Source organism: Molothrus ater, chromosome 2 (assembly GCF_012460135.2).
Source record: "Molothrus ater isolate BHLD 08-10-18 breed brown headed cowbird chromosome 2, BPBGC_Mater_1.1, whole genome shotgun sequence".
Classification (NCBI taxonomy): Eukaryota; Metazoa; Chordata; class Aves; order Passeriformes; family Icteridae; genus Molothrus; species Molothrus ater.
Genome location: NC_050479.2, coordinates 111,366,945 through 111,383,837, shown reverse-complemented (window position 1 = coordinate 111,383,837; position 16,893 = coordinate 111,366,945). Strand labels below are relative to the sequence as shown.

The window sequence follows — 16,893 nt, the reverse complement described above, 5'->3', positions numbered from 1 at the left end:
TTGCAACTGAAAGTGACTTTGTTAAACTTCTCATTTAAAATAAGGTCTAAATATTTCCATAAAGATGAAAAGTATATTTTGACTGCTTTTCTTTAGGCCACAGCAGTCGTGCAGCCTAAAGAATCTTGCAGGACCTTGAAAGGAATTTTAGAGAAGTATATGACTTCTTTTTTAGTTTAGTTAAACAATTGCCAGTATTTTATCTGCCTTTAACTGTCCTTATTCTTCAGTGCAGAAGGGGCTTTGCTGAAGGAAAGTAATCCCCAACCAACCAGACTATTAATACTTATTTTTCCCTGTGGTAGCCAGAGCCTGTGGCTATATGTTGGTAGGCAAGGAAGAGAAGAGTGAAGGTTCTGCACAGAGACCCTGCACCCTCAGTCACAGTGAAAATACCTCTTGGGGTGGTAGGTTTTACTTCTCAAATTCTGATCCTCAGGTAGGACCTTGGGCAGTGGAGGGAACTTAGAAGCAGCAACAACAGAAACGCAGCTTTCCTCTGCCTGCAGCCACCTGAGAGTTTCTAGCTGGCACTTAAAAATAAAACAAGCTGAAGAGATGCTACCAGTGGCATGATCAGCTCAGATTTTTTTTTCCCCCTTGCAAAGGTGACATTGAGGGTCTTCATCAGTTCTGCAGCGTGCCAGGGTGTGTGTTTGCTCCCTGCTGAAGGCACTGCACGTGCCCCTGACTGACAGAGAGGAGTGCCTGCTGCTGCAGCAGGTATGGATCAGCATGTACAGCTAATTGCCAGGCAGGAGGGCTCCAGAGGATCACACTGCTAATCTAGACACTGCTCCTGCCTTAGCAGCACCCCCTCCCTCCCACTGCACGCCTGCACACGTACCTGGATCCTGGATGGAGTAGGAATCAATAGGGCTGTGGGGGAGGGATGTGAGGAATGTGGATCCCTGAGAGCTGCCAGGGAGAAAACAGGGCCCTTCAGCTGCTCCTGTGTCTCTGGTGGCAGACCCTCCCTCCTTCCCTGGGGTGGCATGGGTGGTCACAGAAGGGTTAGCAGATTTTGCAGAGTCTAATAACAAAGTGCTGTGTTCCTGTTCCTCATATTCTCACCCTCATTGCCATTCAGGTGCCTCCCAGTGCTCACCTCTGGCTTCACCAGGGTAGCTCTGGATTGCTTGAGCATCTTGTTTCTGTCTTGCACGCACAGCTGGAGGGCTGTGGAAGGTTTGTTGGTGCTGAGCTGTGATCCCTATGGGGCACAAGATGTTGTGGGGCAGATGGAAACATCTTTTGCACTAATTCCCTGCAAAATCCAGGGTGTATTTCTTTGCCAGAAACAGCTTCTTAGGGGTGGGGAATACATGTATTTGTTCTTCCTAAATAGCTCACACCTGATACTTGGTAAGCTTAGCTCTGTCCAGGTGGCATGAAGCAGGCAGCTGGGGGCACAGGGTGGCACCATAGAGTGTCTCTAAAGTTTATCAGTGGGTAAAAACTATAAGGGAATCCAAGGGAAGAAGAGGTTGCTGGGTTTTGCTTGTTCTGCAGTGGCCCTGAGATGGTCCAGCTGTACTGGGTAGCCTATCTAAGTTGTTTTACCCCTGAAGTGTAAGGCTGCTGTGGTGCTAAGTGATTTTCACAGCATTGTTTCCCCAGCCTCTGGCTCCCAGCCTGATGCTCCTCCTGCATCTCTTAGCAAGGAAAGGGAGTCTCAGCCAGGTTTGCTGCCTTGCCTGGGAGTAGAGAAAACACTGGTAGATCTCTGCTTTGTGTTGGCTCATAAAAGCTTTCACAACCTATCCTTTGGAGATGTTTGGGGTTTTGGAGACCCAAGGATGAACCAGAGCCAGCCTGGGGAAAATTGTGACACCTGGATCATCCTTGTGTGCGTGGGCAGAGTTCAGCATGGCACTGGGAGCTGCTGGAAGCCTGGAGCCTGTCCTGGGGCTTGGAGAAAAGTGTGTTGAGGTGTGCACACCTGGGAACTCCAGTCTCTGCTCCCTTCCTGTTTTCTGGGAGACTGTAAGCCAGCTCCTTGTCCTGAAATTAGCCATAATTAGCTGACTGAGTTCTCGTTGATGGTGTGTTACTGAGGTGTGTGCATTTGAGGTGGGTTTAACTGGAGCCGGGTGTGCAGGCTGCCTGAGGAGGGCTGCCCTGGCCAGTGGGGAGCAGTTCTGAGCTCCTCCTCCTGGGACTCTCCCTGCCTGAGTCCCTGACACCCTCTAGTGGAAATACTTATATTTAGTATTTCAGGAGCTTTCAAAAGGTGGTGGTGGTTGTGAGCACCCTGTGCTCAGCAGCCCATCCAGCACCCTCTGCAGTGACCTGTGGCCTGGGGACTCATAGGAAATGCTGTATTCCCTGCTCTTAAGTGTTGTAAGTACAAGCTCAAAGCTGTCAGCTGTGACTTGGTGAGGGATGACAGCACAGTGGATTTGCTGCCAGGAATTGCTTTTCAGTCACTCCTCTCCTTGTCCAGCTGCTTGCTGCCAAACCTAACCCTGATGCTGGAGAGAAGGGAGTTCTACTGACACTTGCAGAGAGTCATGACAGCTGCAGGGATGGACTTGTGTTTGGGAACAAGGAGGAAGCAAGGCTGGATGCTGGGGGAAGTGCAGAGAAGGCTGCCTGGATGGCACATTGAGAGGAGAAGAGAGGAGAAACAGGCAGGAGCTGGGTGAGAAAGAAAGAAGGAGCAAAAGGATGTGTCCTGCAGCATCCCACTTGGCTCTGATTCAGGTGTGGCTCTGCTCCCTTTGATACAGGAGGTGACTCTCATCTAAGCTTGTCCTTGCTTTCTAGTGGAGCTCAGCTTGCAGAGTGTCCCCAGAAGCCCTGGTGCTTCCTGTGGCAGGTGGCTGCAGGATGAGTGTGGGTGGCTGGCGGCTCCCAGGTGAGCTCTGTGCTGAGACTCACTCGTGTCCTGATTTGCAAAATGATGTCTGTGCCACCTGAGCAGGGTGACTGGCTTGGGAGGAGCTTCTCTTCCAAGAATGCACATCCTGCATGCTCTGTCCTGCCCTGGTGAGCACCTTCCTGGTGTTCCCTTTTTTCTCTGTGACTTGCTGCCCTAGTCTGCTCCAGCCTGATGGGCTAAGCCATGCCTGTAGCTCTCTAGTCACATGGAGGCACAGAATGGGTGAGATTGGTAGGGACCACTGAAGGTTACCTAGTGCAATCTCCCTGCCTGAGCATCGTGCCCCAAAGCACATTACTCAGGATTGTGTTCAGAGGCTTTTGAGTATCTTCAGAGAAGGAGCCTGCACAGCCTCTCTGGGCAGCCTGTTTCAGTGCTCTTGTCATCCTCACAGAAATGAAGTGTTTCCTCATGTTTCTCTCCTCCTACTGCTCAGCACCACCTTGACCCCTGCCCTTCAGACACTTGCATACATTGATGAGGTCCCCTCTCAGTTACCCCTTGTCGTTGCAGGCCAGTGGGGTCTGTCCCTTGGGAATTGCATTTTCTCTTCTCCTGCCAACTTCCCCCCTCACTGAACGCAGCACCGAGGCACATCTTACAGTGTAAATAAAACAGCTGTTTGTGCATCACTGGCCAAGAATGAGAGTGATGGTGTGAAGCACAGAGCCTCTCCCCTGTCCCAGCCACCTCAGGGCTCTGCCTTGTTCCTCCCTGATCATCTGATCCTTGGAAAACTGGGCTTTCATTTATCAAACAAGTGTCAAGTCCTCCTGGTTAGGAAGGTGGCAGTGACTGAATATCTGTCCCTGCCATGCTGAGGTAAGACAACAGCCTGAAGGCTGTGTGTGACCCAAAAGGTCTTACCAGTTCCTCTAACCAGGAGGATCTTGGTTGGCTTTTTTAAGTAAAGTAGCAGGAGGAGTGCAGCACAGTGTGTCAGGTGTTACCACAGTTAAATTACAGTGTTAACCACACGCTGACACCTCCTGACTTTTCTCCAGGAGTGCACTTCGCAAAAACTTGCCTATGTGGGATAAAGGATGCTAACCCTCCAGCTGGGTTATGACCTGGAAATCTGAAGTCATGGTTCCAGCTGGAAAAATGATGTCTGTGCTAGCCTCCAAGCTGCTCAGGGAATGGTGTGGCAAGTGCTTACCTGACACCCAGCCTTCAGACATGCTTCCCATTGTATTACTCCTGGGAAGTAGGCAGCTCCACGTCTGGCAGGCCAAGTGCCTGTCCCCTCTTGGAGCATGACCTGGCTTGTCCTGCAAAGCCAGACAGGCTCCTGGGATCAGCAGCTCCCTGTGCTTACCCAGAGAGCAGCTGTGCTGCTGAGCAGGGCTGGGGGGCACACAGGAAACTGGTGGGGTACGCAGGGCTCTCAGACCAGAGGAGAGAGGACAGGCACATTTCCTTCACAAGTACCTGCTTTCACCCCTTGAGCTGTTGCACAGAGGCTCTGAATTCAAAGCATCTCCTCAGGAAAGTCACTCCAGCAAGATGATGATGAGGCTTAATTTATTTAAATAACATAGGAGAAGTTGTAAGAGCCCATGGCTGGAGGGCAAAGAGAAAGGAGCTGTGCATGTGTGAAAATTGCTCAGTATGGTTTGAAATGAGAAGTTTAAAGCTTGTGCAGTGAACTGGCAAGGTTAGTTGTGCTGTCACCACTGTTTGGGAGGCAGGGATAAGGGGAAAGGTGAAGGAAGAAGAATCCTGGCCAGAAAGTATTGCCAGTGAGCAGGGGATGGGGGTTCCAGTGAGAGAGATGAGGGGAAGGGAGGGAGTAGAAGACATGGTGGTGACAGGGACAGAGAAAATGACCCGCCATGTGAGCAGCCTTACAAGGTACTTTTCATGGCAGGCAGTGACTTGGGTGGTGAACGTGTAGTAAAAGGAAATGTTCCCATCAGGACAGGATGTGGGAAGATTTCCCTCTCATTTACTCTCAGCTTGTTCCTTTTTTTCTTTGCCCTTTTCTGATTTTGACTTTTCTGCCATAAATAATCCCAGTGGTTGTCTTCACTGCAGCTCATTGCTCTCTGTAGCAGTGCCTGAATGAAACAGATGCAGCTTCTGGCAGCTCAGCTAATTTTGTCAAACCATCCAGAGCTGTCAATGAAACCAAACTGAGATATGTTAATTATATTCCACTGGTATGTGGCAAAACCGTGGGCATTAGCAGGCTCACTAACACTGCCTTGCCTGCAGAGCTGGGGAGAAGGTTTACATTCTTCTTTCCACATGATGTTCCTTGAGACAGCAAAGTCTAGAAAGGCTTCTTTATTAAAAAGTCTCATCTTCTGGTGGTAAAGCCTCTCTCTAAATCTAAGCAAGGTCGGAGGGCTGCAGTTTTTGGTTTTCATCCTGATTTTAGCAGCTATACTTCCTTTCCTCTAGTTAATCAAGTGGAAAAGTAGCCAGCAATTTTACTACCAAGTGCCTTGAGGTGGCTGTGTCCTGGGAGTGAGCTCTGGTCAGGATGCAATTGTATTGCTGCCCTTAGAGGAGCCAGTTTCCTCTGAATGCAGAAGCCACTTCCTTTGGCCTGAGGGGGTCATTAAAAGAGGAAACACTATAAACTATGGAGAAGGGAATTGGATCTCCTGACTTTTTTATAAGGGAAGATTAAAGGAACTGAGTATGTTTGGCTTGGTCCCACCAGTGACTGAGGAGGGGTGAAGACCATGCCAGGGCTGAGGAGTGGCTGAAGGATGTGGGCAAGAGGGGGGTCACAGAACGTGCTGGGGGGGCACATGATGGAGGAGAGGCTCCTTGTGACAAAATGCCTTGATGGGAAATGGATGCAATAAACTGTGCTGCTCTGCAGCGTGGTGGAAAACCTTGTTCAGTTGCTGGGGCCCACTGAGCAGGAATTTAAGCATCACACTTGGAGTTTGTGCTTCAGATCATGGTCTTTCCCAGCCAAGGGCTTTGGGGACAGTTTTCTTCTTCTTAGGAGCGAAACATGAGTTAACCCAGCCTTGCTAATACTTAGTGTTTAATTGCAACTGTGAAAAGAAACTTCTCCCCCAGCTCTCTTAAGGTGTTTGGCCTTTGCCCTGAGCATTTTGGCGTTGCTAACTCTGGGCTGTTTGTGTCCTGCTCTGCTGCAGTGATCCCGGACTCGCTGCGGGTGACAGCGATCCCGCAGACGCTGAACAAGGTGGAGCACGACTCCCTGGAGCTGAAGTGCGAGGTGTCCAAGAGCACAGCCCAGCACAGCCACGTCTCCATCGCGTGGTACCGGCAGCGCGGCAGCGAGGCGCCCGTGGAGATCATCTCCCTCAGCCGCGACTTCGTGCTGCGGGCCGGCAGCGCCTACGCCCAGCGACAGGCCACGGGGGACGTGCGCTTGGACAAAGTTGGGGAGACCACCTCCAAGCTCACCATCTACAACCTGCACCCCTCAGACCAGGGCGAGTTTTACTGCGAGGCAGCGGAGTGGATCCAGGATCCGGACGATTCTTGGTACGCCATGACCCGCAAGCGCTCCCAGGGCGCCATCGTCAACGTGCAAGCCACCGGTCAGTGTCTCCTCTGCCTCTTCTCCCTGGGCTGGGCAGTGGGAGGAGATGGAAAATGGGGCTGGGGTTTGGCTCCCTGCTTTGCCATGTGCCCCACATGGGGGGCTGCTGGCAGGGTGAAACAGGGCAAAGGAGGGCCCAGGCACTGCCTGCAGCCAAGGGAAGTGCCAGCAAAGGGCAGCAAGGGAGCTTGGGTGACACCTGTCTCCTGATGTGGTCAAGGATCTGGGGCTGGCACAGAAGCTAAAACATACTTCTTAAGCACTTGCTGCTAGCACAGACAGTGAGGATTTTGGTAAGTTAGGAGGTAAGAGTGATACAGCAGGGAATAAAACTAAAAATTTCAGCAAGTGCTTTTGTATCTCACAAGGTCCATTTACAAGTCAAAATTCTTCTCCTAGCCCCCAGCACAGGTTCCTGCTAAGGATCTAAAGACCCTGGCTGAGCTCTTTGTTCCTCTGGGATATCCCCAAAAGTTCTGCCTTTTGACTCTGGCTGAGCAGGATGGGAGTATGACTCCAGGTCATATTCCACAGTGGTACTGGGTGCTCCAGAGCTGCTACCTGGAGGACAGGGATGTGACTGAGGAAGCCTTTGCTTGCTCTTTGCTTGATGGGCAAGAAGATGCCTCTCTGGCAGCACAGCCCATCTGGTCTCCCACAGGAAAAACAAGTCCTTAACCTTTTTACCTCTGAATGTGCTTGTCTGAGGGTTATTGGCTATGCAGGGAGTAGCAAGTTGTGAACACCTGACATGAGGTGTGCTGGCTGTCCTGGTGGGCTTTGCCATCCTGACACGACTCTCTCCCCAGACAAGGAGTTCAGCGTGCGGCTGGAGACGGAGAAGCGGATGTACATCGTGGGCGAGCCGGTGGAGTTCCGCTGCATCCTGGAGGCGCAGAACATCCCCGACCGCTACTTCTCCATCTCCTGGGCCTTCAACAGCTCCCTCATCGCCAGCCTGGGGCCCAACGCCGTGCCGGTGCTCAACAACGAGTTTGCTCAGCGCGAGGCCCTGGGCCAGCTCAAGGTGGCCAAAGAAAGTGACAATGTTTTCGTGCTGAAGATCTACCGGCTGCGCCTGGAGGACAGCGGCAAGTACAACTGCCGCGTGACCGAGCGGGAGAAGACTGTGACAGGAGACTTCATCGACAAGGAGAGCAAGAGGCCAAAGAACATCCCCATCACTGTCATGCCACTCAGTAAGTAGGGGCGTGCCCATCCCCTCCTGAGGGCATTGCTGTACTGGGCAGGTAGCTGGGAAAGATGTGATGTGCCCAGACCACAGCAGTACAGGAGAGGGAGGATGAGAGTTCACATGCTGTTCGGGCTTGGAATCCCTACTGGCAAGATGTGTTTCTGTTGTTGAGAAGGGGATGAAAAGGAGGGGTGTGTGTCACGTTCATAGGTGGGGAGGCATGCTCCCACCTTGTAATGACACCAAACTGGCAGTTCCGTTCTTGAGCTGAAGGTACACGTGACAGCCTCTGACTTGCTCCTCATGTCCGCTCCTGGCCTTGCTCTGCGGGGAGCTGGGTGCTCTGTAAAGTACTCAGCAGGCATAGTGGGGAGACCAGCTTGGCCTTGCTTTATCCTAGGAGCCGCCAGGTTCCTGCAGGCTGTTATGTGATGGTGATTCAGCTGTCTTGCAAGACAGCTGTACTGGAAGAAACCAGGTGTGCTCCTTGAGCCGCAGTGCTCTTCAGCATGGAGCTCCATCCTGGTCACTGTGTGTCAGCCAGCTCTGGTGAAAACAACTGGAGGCTTGCCTTGAATGTCTTTTATATGTGTGAGATAAACATGGTGAATACAGAAATAACAGGTTGAGAGGAGAGATTCCACTGACTCATTCCTTGTTCTGAAACTCTGGTGGCCATGGCATGGTGAACCTTGCATGGGTTTCCCAGGCTACCAGTGAAGTGGCAGTGGGCTTGGAACAAGCAGAGGGTAGCTGCAAGAGGATTTTGTGCTTTACTGGCCTCCTATCTCTGAGATTTGTAGGGAAATGCAGCCCTTTCCTCTAGCTTTTTTTTTCCCCTCCTCATTTCTCCAAAAAATTCTATTTCTTTTCTGTCCTACCAATATTTGGTCTCATTTGTTTGGCTTTTAAAATCAGTCTAGCTAGAAATCTTGCACTGGACAAATTTCCAAAATGTATTGTTTCTAGACCCAGCCACCTTTCAGACAGATTTGATTCTTGCCTTTGATAAATCACCAGCTGTAGGAACAAACGTGATGATTTTTTTAAGGGTGCTAAGTGTCCATAACTGTGATGGAAGGCAGCAGGAGTAACCAGCACTCAGTATCTCTGAAAAACCCAGCCACAAAGCCTTACACCTCTGGGAAGCTCAAGATACCAGATTTTTTGTTGAACATTACCAAACAGTGATAGCTACCTATAAGTGGGAGTTTTGGGAGAGCTTCTCCCAAAAGTTGTTGGTAGGAATGGATGTGGCAAGATGGTGGTCAGGATGACGTGAATTGAAAAAGCCACAGGGCACTGGAAGCTTTTTTTTTTTGGCAGAGCCAGTTGGCATGCAGTGCATATTGTAGCAACAGAAATTCCCTCAAGTTTTGCCAAGATCCCATCCTGGACCTGTGACCAGAAGACACAGCAATGTCTCCTGAGCCCTAGGCAGAGATTTCTCCCAGCTTTGGCCTACACCTGCCTTGAGTGTGCAAGTCACCAGGAGCAGCTCGCTGCCCACCAGCTGTTTTTGGATGTGGTCACGCGTGAGGTTAAGACGTGCCTGGACCCAAACGCGTGGGCAGTCTCCTGCACCTGGTGGAAAGCGTCTCTGGCCAGCAGCGTCCTTCTTGCAGCCCGAGCAGTGGCGAGTGTGTATCATCTCCCCTGTGTGTGTGCGTTTCTCTCCTTAGAGACCAGCATCTCCTTGGAGATAATCAACAACGCCACCAATGTCTTGGAGGGAGAGAGCCTGCGCTTTGGCTGCAACGTGCGCTCGGGCTTGGGGCCCCAGAGCCGCCTGTCGGTCGCCTGGCAGCTGGTGGACAAGCTGAACCGGCGCAGCGAAATCGTGCGTCTGGACCGGGAGGGCACCCTGCACCCCGGCCCCGCCTACGCGGAGCGCAGCAGCTACGGGGGCATCCAGGTGGAGCAGGTGCGGCCCGGCTCCTTCACCCTGGAGATCTTCAACAGCGTCAAGGCGGACGAGGGCCACTATGAGTGCCGGGTGGCCGAGTGGACGCGGACACTGGATGGGGAGTGGCAGATGGTTGGGGAGCGGCACACGAGCACCCCGGTGTCCATCACTGCTCTGGGTGAGTACTTGAGGCGTGGGGGGCCCTGGGGCCACGGTCCCCCATGCGCCTGGCCGTCCCCCAGGAGGTCACCTGCAGATCACTGAGCGTTCTCAGCGCTCCTGCCTGTGCTTGCCAGCAAAATGGAGGCACCCAGCAGCCTGCCCGCAGCTCCTCGTAGGTTGGTGCAAAACGCCTGCATGTGCCCTTGCGTGTGGGGGCAAAGTCTGAGGGGTGGCTGTGGCAGGAGCAGAGCAGGGAATGGCTGAGGAGATGGATAGGGCTTCCAGTGTCCTTCAGAGGAGAGAGGCTACCAGTGCCACGATGTGTCCTGGCAGTACTGGAGCTGAGTTTTGGTCAGTGCAGTGGTGGTGCTCCAATGGCAGCCCATGGACATTGAAGCCTCCTTGCCTGCCCTGGGTAAAACTTACCACACCAGATCAGGAGTGCAGAATGCTGGGCATCTGTTGGCCCAAAAAGCAGAAATGATGAGCATCTCTTGGCAGAAAGCGCGAGTCAGGAATGGACCTTGCTGTCTCTGCAGGGAGGCACTGAGCTGCTGGCCCAGAACCACCATGTTGCCATGACCAAAGTAAACCAGTACCTGGGATCACTGCAGCTGGTACTCTGCTCTGCCAAGGGGCTCCTCTGTTCCAACACAGTGAAACCACATCAGTTTAGGAGAGGGCGGGTAGGGAGTTTGACAGCGTGCATGGATTGTGAGTTACTTTGGTCCCCTTGGGCTGGTTCCAAAAGGGATCTGCAGAAGGCTGAAGAAGGGATGACTGCTTCTCTGAGGCCACTGATTTTCAGAATGCCAAGGCTAGGGCAGTCAGGGAGCTCTATTGAAAGGTTGAGATGGGAATTTTGGCAGGAGGGTGGGGATTGTGTGGCTCTTACTGGTACTCTGAAGTATTAATCTTAAGCTTTGACAAGATGTGTTTGAGACCAGACTTCAAAGTCATATTGTATTCTGATGAAAATCTTGCTTTTTTCCTCCTTTCCTCTCCTTTACTCTTGACCTCCTTTCAGAGGCTGTTTTGTCTGGAGTTAGAAATCTTTTCTGTATAGCTTCCAAAAGCAGGTAGGGATGTTCTTTTGAAAAGAACTAAAGCAAGATTCTCATCTAATTTCAATGGTGTCTTCCTCATGAGGTCAGCAGCATTTGTCCTGCTACAAGTCCCAAGTGTCAGCCCTTCCCTTTACTCTGGCATTTGTAAAAGTCTTGAGATTGAGCACTAAGATTTTAAAATGTGTCACTTCTACTCTTGTTAAAATTAAGGATGCTCAGAAGTGCACAGCAGTTCCAGAAGATGTGATGGAAAGGTTGTTTCATCTCCTCTGCTCCTCAGTCACTGGCTGTTGAGCATATTCTGCCTAGGCTTAAGAAATTCCTAGGTCTCTTTAACTAGCAAAGCTGAAGTACCTCATAAAAATATAGTAGAGAAACTATTGAGTATATTGAGTATTGTTTTGCTGCTGAATCTGGTTGGTTTGTTTTTTTTCTTCAGCTTCATGTTTTTGAAATGTCCTGAGAAACTCAAATTCAGGGTACTAAGAAAAAAGCAAAAGAGGTTTATGGCTTCAGAAACTGCTGTTCTAAAAAAAATGCAGTAAATTTAGTGACACATTTCAAGTTAAGGTCTCATTGTTTGCCAGCCTGCTGGGGTAGGAAACTCTTTAACTGATGATGTTCAAGCCCACAAATCTAACCACAGGGTGGCTCAGAAGCAGCAGCCAGAAGAGAGAGATGTGCTGGCAGAAGAGACCAGATGTTCCTGAACTTCTGAGGCTCTTGAGTGCGTGGCACAGACTTAAGTCCCAGTCTGGCCACAGAAGGAGGGGTTGAGGGAGTGGTGTATTTTTGTAGGGCGGTTTTACAGAAAATCAATCCACTTTTACGCTGTTTGTACCAAGTCCTAAAAGAAGAAGGGCTTTTGTTTGTTAATTTAAGTACCATGACCATGTTGATGGAGTTGAAGACCTGAGAAACACACCTGGCTTCTGCATGACTTCATGAAGCTTCCTTGCCCAGGCCAACTGGAGAGTAAACTTGATGAAGTCACCTGGTGTTGGTGAAATTAAGTTGGCTTTCCAGGGCCTTCTCTGGCTCAGGGTTTCTCTGAGCTGGGCCTGCTAACACACTTACTGGGGCCGGAGGGCTGCTGTGGGGTCTGAAGGTGAGGGCTTGTGTGGGGCTGAGATGCAACAGCTCTGCAGGGGAGGCAGCCTGGGTCTCACACTGCCCTCCTGGGTAATCACTGAACATGCTGTGAGAGGCTTTAATCCCGAAGATTGACCTGTTTTCTCAGTATTTACACGTCCTGGAGCTCTGGCACAGTGACGCCGTGGGGTTGCAGAGGCATTTGCTGGAAGTGAGCAGATTTGGTGGGCTCCATGCTGGGCCTGGTCTGCCTGCAGCAGCAGGGAGCTCCTGGCTCATCTTTTCGAGCCAGTGGCATGCTGAAGCTCCATGCTGATCCAGAAGATATTCCTTTTTTGACTGTGCACTGTCTGGGGTCTCCTCAAGCAGTGGCAGCTCTGCTGAGAGCTGGGGTGGTCAGCACTGCAGGGAGAGGGGGAACTGTCAGCCCATGCGGGGATGCCCCATGGAGCCTCTGAGGAGGGGAGCGCTTCTTGGGGACATTGGCAGAAGAAAACGAGGTCCCTGCTGAGTCTGCTGGCCACACTGAAGTGATTGGAAGAGAAGAAAATGTTTCTCTCTGCAGCTTGGTTCAAATGAACAGTGGAAATACTCTGCCTGAATATGTATGCCTGACTGGCTAACTGGAAAATGTTACTTTTTAATTACTAATAGACTGTGCTAATTTCAACTCCTCTAAACAAACAGAGTGCTGGGGGTAAACAAGTCAAAGTGTATTGACCAGCTTGCAGAGTGGCAGACACGTGAGAATAACTGCATAAAGCTGTCCTGGAGTTGTGATCTGGAAGAGAGCAAAAGCTGTGCTGTGTGAAGAACAGGAGCAACCAGCTTTTCTTTCAGTTTGCCTCCATCCTGGAGTTTTGTAACCATTGCCACCTCTACAATGCATGTTTTGAAGGCTGCTACATCTTGCTTTCCTCATTCTTCCTCCAGCTGCAGCAGCCAGAAGCAGACCTGGGTTGGGGGACAGGGTGGGACCCCCTGCTCAAGAGGTGGATGTGAATCACAGGGGGCTGCTGCTGAGTTGCTGTTCTGCCAGGTGCTCTCCCTTGCCATTGTGCTGCTGCATTTCCATACAGGGTTTTGGCAGCCTGCAGAGGCTGTGTCTCAGGGGAGTTCACTCCTCTGGGCAGAAATCAAGGGCAATCCTGCTGTGGCTGCAGTCCGTGCTCACTCAGGCCATCACTGCTGCTCAGGCCATCACCACTTACGTGTTTTTGCCTCTGCTTTTCACCTCACTTGGCCATAGCAAATGAGAAGCTGACACAGCTCGAGTGGCTGATCACACCACTGGATGACCACGCTGGCTTTTGCATGCTGACAGCAGGGCCCCCTCGGGCAGGTGTGTCTCAAAGCCCTCTCCTCTCTTCCCACAGAGGCCGGATTTGCCGTCACCGCCATCTCCCGCACCCCGGGCGTGACCTACAACGAGTCCTTCGACCTGCAGTGCATCATCAAGCCCCACTACCCGTCCTGGGTGCCAGTGTCGGTGACGTGGCGCTTCCAGCCGGCGGGCAGCACCGAGTTCCACGACCTGGTCACCTTCACGCGCGACGGCGGGGTCCAGTGGGGCGACAGGGCCGCGGCCTTCCGCACGCGCACCGCCATCGAGAAGGCCGAGTCCAGCAACAACGTGCGCCTGAGCATCAGCAGGGCCAGCGACACCGAGGCCGGCAAGTACCAGTGCGTGGCCGAGCTCTGGAGGAAGAACTACAACAGCAGCTGGACCAGGCTGGCGGACAGGACCTCCAACCTGCTGGAAATCAGGGTCCTGCGGCCAGGTGAGCACCAAGGGGGCGTGGAGGGGGCTGGGGGGGATGGGGTATTCTCTGAGTCTCTGTGGTCAGGATGACCCGAGATGTGTTAGAGAGTCTCTTTTCCCAGCCCAGCAGCCGAAGAAATCAGGATTCTTCTGTTCTGATTTTCAAGGTTGTTTATTTATCTCTAACATTCTTTCTCCGACCCACCAAGGTTTGTCTGGCAGGTTGGGTTGAGGCACACTGGCCGCTCTCAGAGGTGGTGTTATCTTTTTATACTAAAAACTACGTGTGCGTTATTTACAATAACTTCCCAATACCTATCACCTATGTTAGACAGTGTGTTTCTACTCTAAACCAATCCAAAAGTGCCACCATCACCCTGTAGATGGAGGCTAAGAAGAAGAAAGACAAGGCAAGCCCAAATCCCTCCATTTTGGCTTCTGAACCCCCATTCTAAAAACTCAAAATTCTACTTTTTTCTATCTTGTAACAAGCTATCATTCTACTTAAACTTTCGTGGATTGTGAATCCTCATGTAAGGTTCATAATTGTTTTCTCCAATGGCTAAAATCAAAGGCACAGGTGGTTTTGACTCCATGCCAAGGTCTCTGAGCCCCCTGTCAGGGGCTTGAGTCCTCCAGGGCAGCCAGAGGAATTTCCTGGGTTCTGACAGGGTATGTGCTGGTGCTGCAGGGATCTCCTGTTGTATTTGTGGGGTGCCCTGTGGCAGGAAGGAATGATGAATCTGCCTCCATGTTCTTAGAAGGCTAATTTATTATTTTTTGATACTCATTATATTAAAGAATAGTATACTAAACTGTACCAAAGAATACAGAAAGGATACTTACAGAAGGCTAACAAGATAATAATGAAAAACTCATGACTCTTTCCAGAGCCTTGACACAGCTTGACCCTGATTGGCCATTGAGTCAAAACAATTCACATGAAACCAATGAAACAACCACCTGTTGATAATCAATCTCCAAACACATTCCACATGTGAGCACAACACAGGAGAAGCAAATGAGATAAGAATTTGTTTTCCTTTTTCTCTGAGGCTTCTCAGCTTCCCAGGAGCAAATCCTGGGCCAAGGGATTTTTCAGAAAGCAAATATGACTGCCACAGTCTCCCCTGAGTTAGACCTGCTCTTCTGGCAGTGAGTGATGTTTCTCACTTGTAGCTGGCTCAGCTCTTCAGCTGTGATTATGTTGGAGCTCCTTTATCCATCTCTGGGGAAGTGGGTCCTCTCTTTGCCTCTTGTATGCTGTTCCTGGGGTTTTCTTCTGGGAAATGAGGTGGCTGAGCTCAGTCCAGTGAGGAACACTCAGTCTGGAGTGTTCCTGTGAGGCAGAGGTGGTTTTCAGGTTGCCAACTCCATTTATCAGGGCAGACTTGGAAAAGAGAGAAGAATGGGGCAAACAGGATCAAAGAGAGAGATGTGTTCCCATAGGTGGGGTGCTGCAGCTCTGCTCTAATAACTGGGTGCATCTCTCATTCTGCTGGAGGCACCTTCAAAAACAGATGGTGATCAAAGAGCCTAATATTCATCCTCACCAGAAACTGATCCCTTTTGGCTGAAAGCCTCCATGGCCATGGGTGCCCACACAGAGTGTGCAGCAGATTAGCAACAGGCACTCATGGCAGGGGCAGTCAGAAAACCTACAAGGTGCTGTCCCTGTACAGCCACTGGAGTGAGTGAGGGGCCTTCTGTAGGCGTTGTCACTGATATTTTGGTGGTGTCCCTATTGTGCATGAAAGGTGCAAACATACGTGGGTGGCCATGATAGCTGTGGGTTGTTGCTGAGCTGAATGGTGTATTGCTGTCTTAGCCTTAGGGATGGAACTGGTGTTTGGAGTGAGGCTTTTAACACCTTCAAGACTGTTGGCTCAGGTCCTTGCTGCCTGTGAGTTCTCCTTTTGTGTTCCAGTGCAGAAGGACTCCTTCCTAGGGTCTCTGCTGGTTGGGCTTTATGTTTTTCCCATCAGTATCCCTCTTCATAATCCCTCCACCTTCCCCAACCCTGTCTTTAGACAACTCAGGGGATGCTGTGAGCTCGAGCCACCTCATGAGCCCTCCATCATTTTTCTTCCCTCTCTCTCCCTTGCCCTCATCTCCAGGTTAATCTTCTCCATTTATCTTGATTATGCTGCCTTGTAATACATGTTTTACTGCTTGCAAGGTCGAGTTGGTGATGTTCATCATTTTAGCTTACTTCCTTAGGAAGCACTGTTGAATGGATGTGGTCCCTGGAGTAACATGCTTCTTCACAGCCCCATGCATGCATATCTGTGTGTGAGACAGAGAGGGAAAGAGAAATCCTTGATAACAGCTTCAGGAAGAGCCTGTGTGTCACAGCTCAGGGTGGCAGGCAGCTCAGTTAAGCCATGCTCTGGCTGCCTGTTGTTCTTTACTGGAGCAGTAACACTCAAGTGATGTTTTAACAGAAGAAGTTGTCCAGGTCTCCATGGTTTTCACCTCTCCCTGTCTCCCAGCTGCTCAGCAAATGACTGCAAAATAAATCTTAGCTGTCAGTTCAGTGAGCCTTGCATACTATTTGAGGCTTTGTGGCTCACAAGTGGGGATGGAAGAGAAGAGGGACTCTAGAGCTCTCCCAGCACCATGGCTGCACCCTCTGTGTGTTTTGTTACCGTGTCCCAGGCAGCCTCTGGGAGCGGGTGGTTGATGTTCTCCATGAACGAAATGTTGGCAGTCAGACCAGGGACTGCTCTGGTTCTCTCTGGTTTTGCAGGTGGCAGAGGGTTGTATTGTGTCTTTCCTGGGTCTTTGGCTTGCTGATCTCCAGAGAGGATCCAGGATGACATGGGAGACACCTTCCCCAGACACTTCTGAATGGTCCTAGAGCCCTCCCAGTCAAACCTGTGCTGATGAAGTGGGTGCTGGTTTTTAGATAAATATGCAAGGCTTCTCCAAAAAGGGTCATTCAGGACCCCAGAATTACTAAACAGCTGAGAGCGCTGTCTACTTCTGTTCCACTACAGTCACCTTAATCTGAAATAACTTCAGGCTGCTCTTTGGTGTCTCAGTCCTAGCCTTTCCTTTGCCATTAGCCATGTCTGCCTGCCTTGACCCATATGCTTGGGGTGACCTATCTCCACTAAGGGACACCATAAGGAAGGCTTGTCTGGAGGTCTTTTGGCAAATGGAGCCGGCATGTGTTTCTAGACTGTAAGTTAATGTGGGGATTCTAGTTCCTCTCAAACCCCTGTTCCCTGTTTGAGTGACCTTTCTATTTGATAGGTTCCAGGTGCAGACATGGAAATCAGTATACA

At 50.9% G+C, this 16,893-nt stretch overlaps 1 protein-coding gene across 1 annotated transcript in view; it reads left to right on the top strand.

The window, feature by feature from the left end:
• IGSF3 (immunoglobulin superfamily member 3) overlaps positions 1-16,893 on the top strand; it is a 94,146-nt gene that overhangs the window by 54,135 nt on the left and 23,118 nt on the right. Inside the window, exons 3-6 of the mRNA XM_036404292.2 lie at positions 6,007-6,417; positions 7,229-7,618; positions 9,297-9,698; positions 13,218-13,622. Coding sequence (XP_036260185.1) covers positions 6,007-6,417; positions 7,229-7,618; positions 9,297-9,698; positions 13,218-13,622 — 1,608 coding nt within the window. The remainder of the gene's footprint in view (positions 1-6,006; positions 6,418-7,228; positions 7,619-9,296; positions 9,699-13,217; positions 13,623-16,893) is intronic.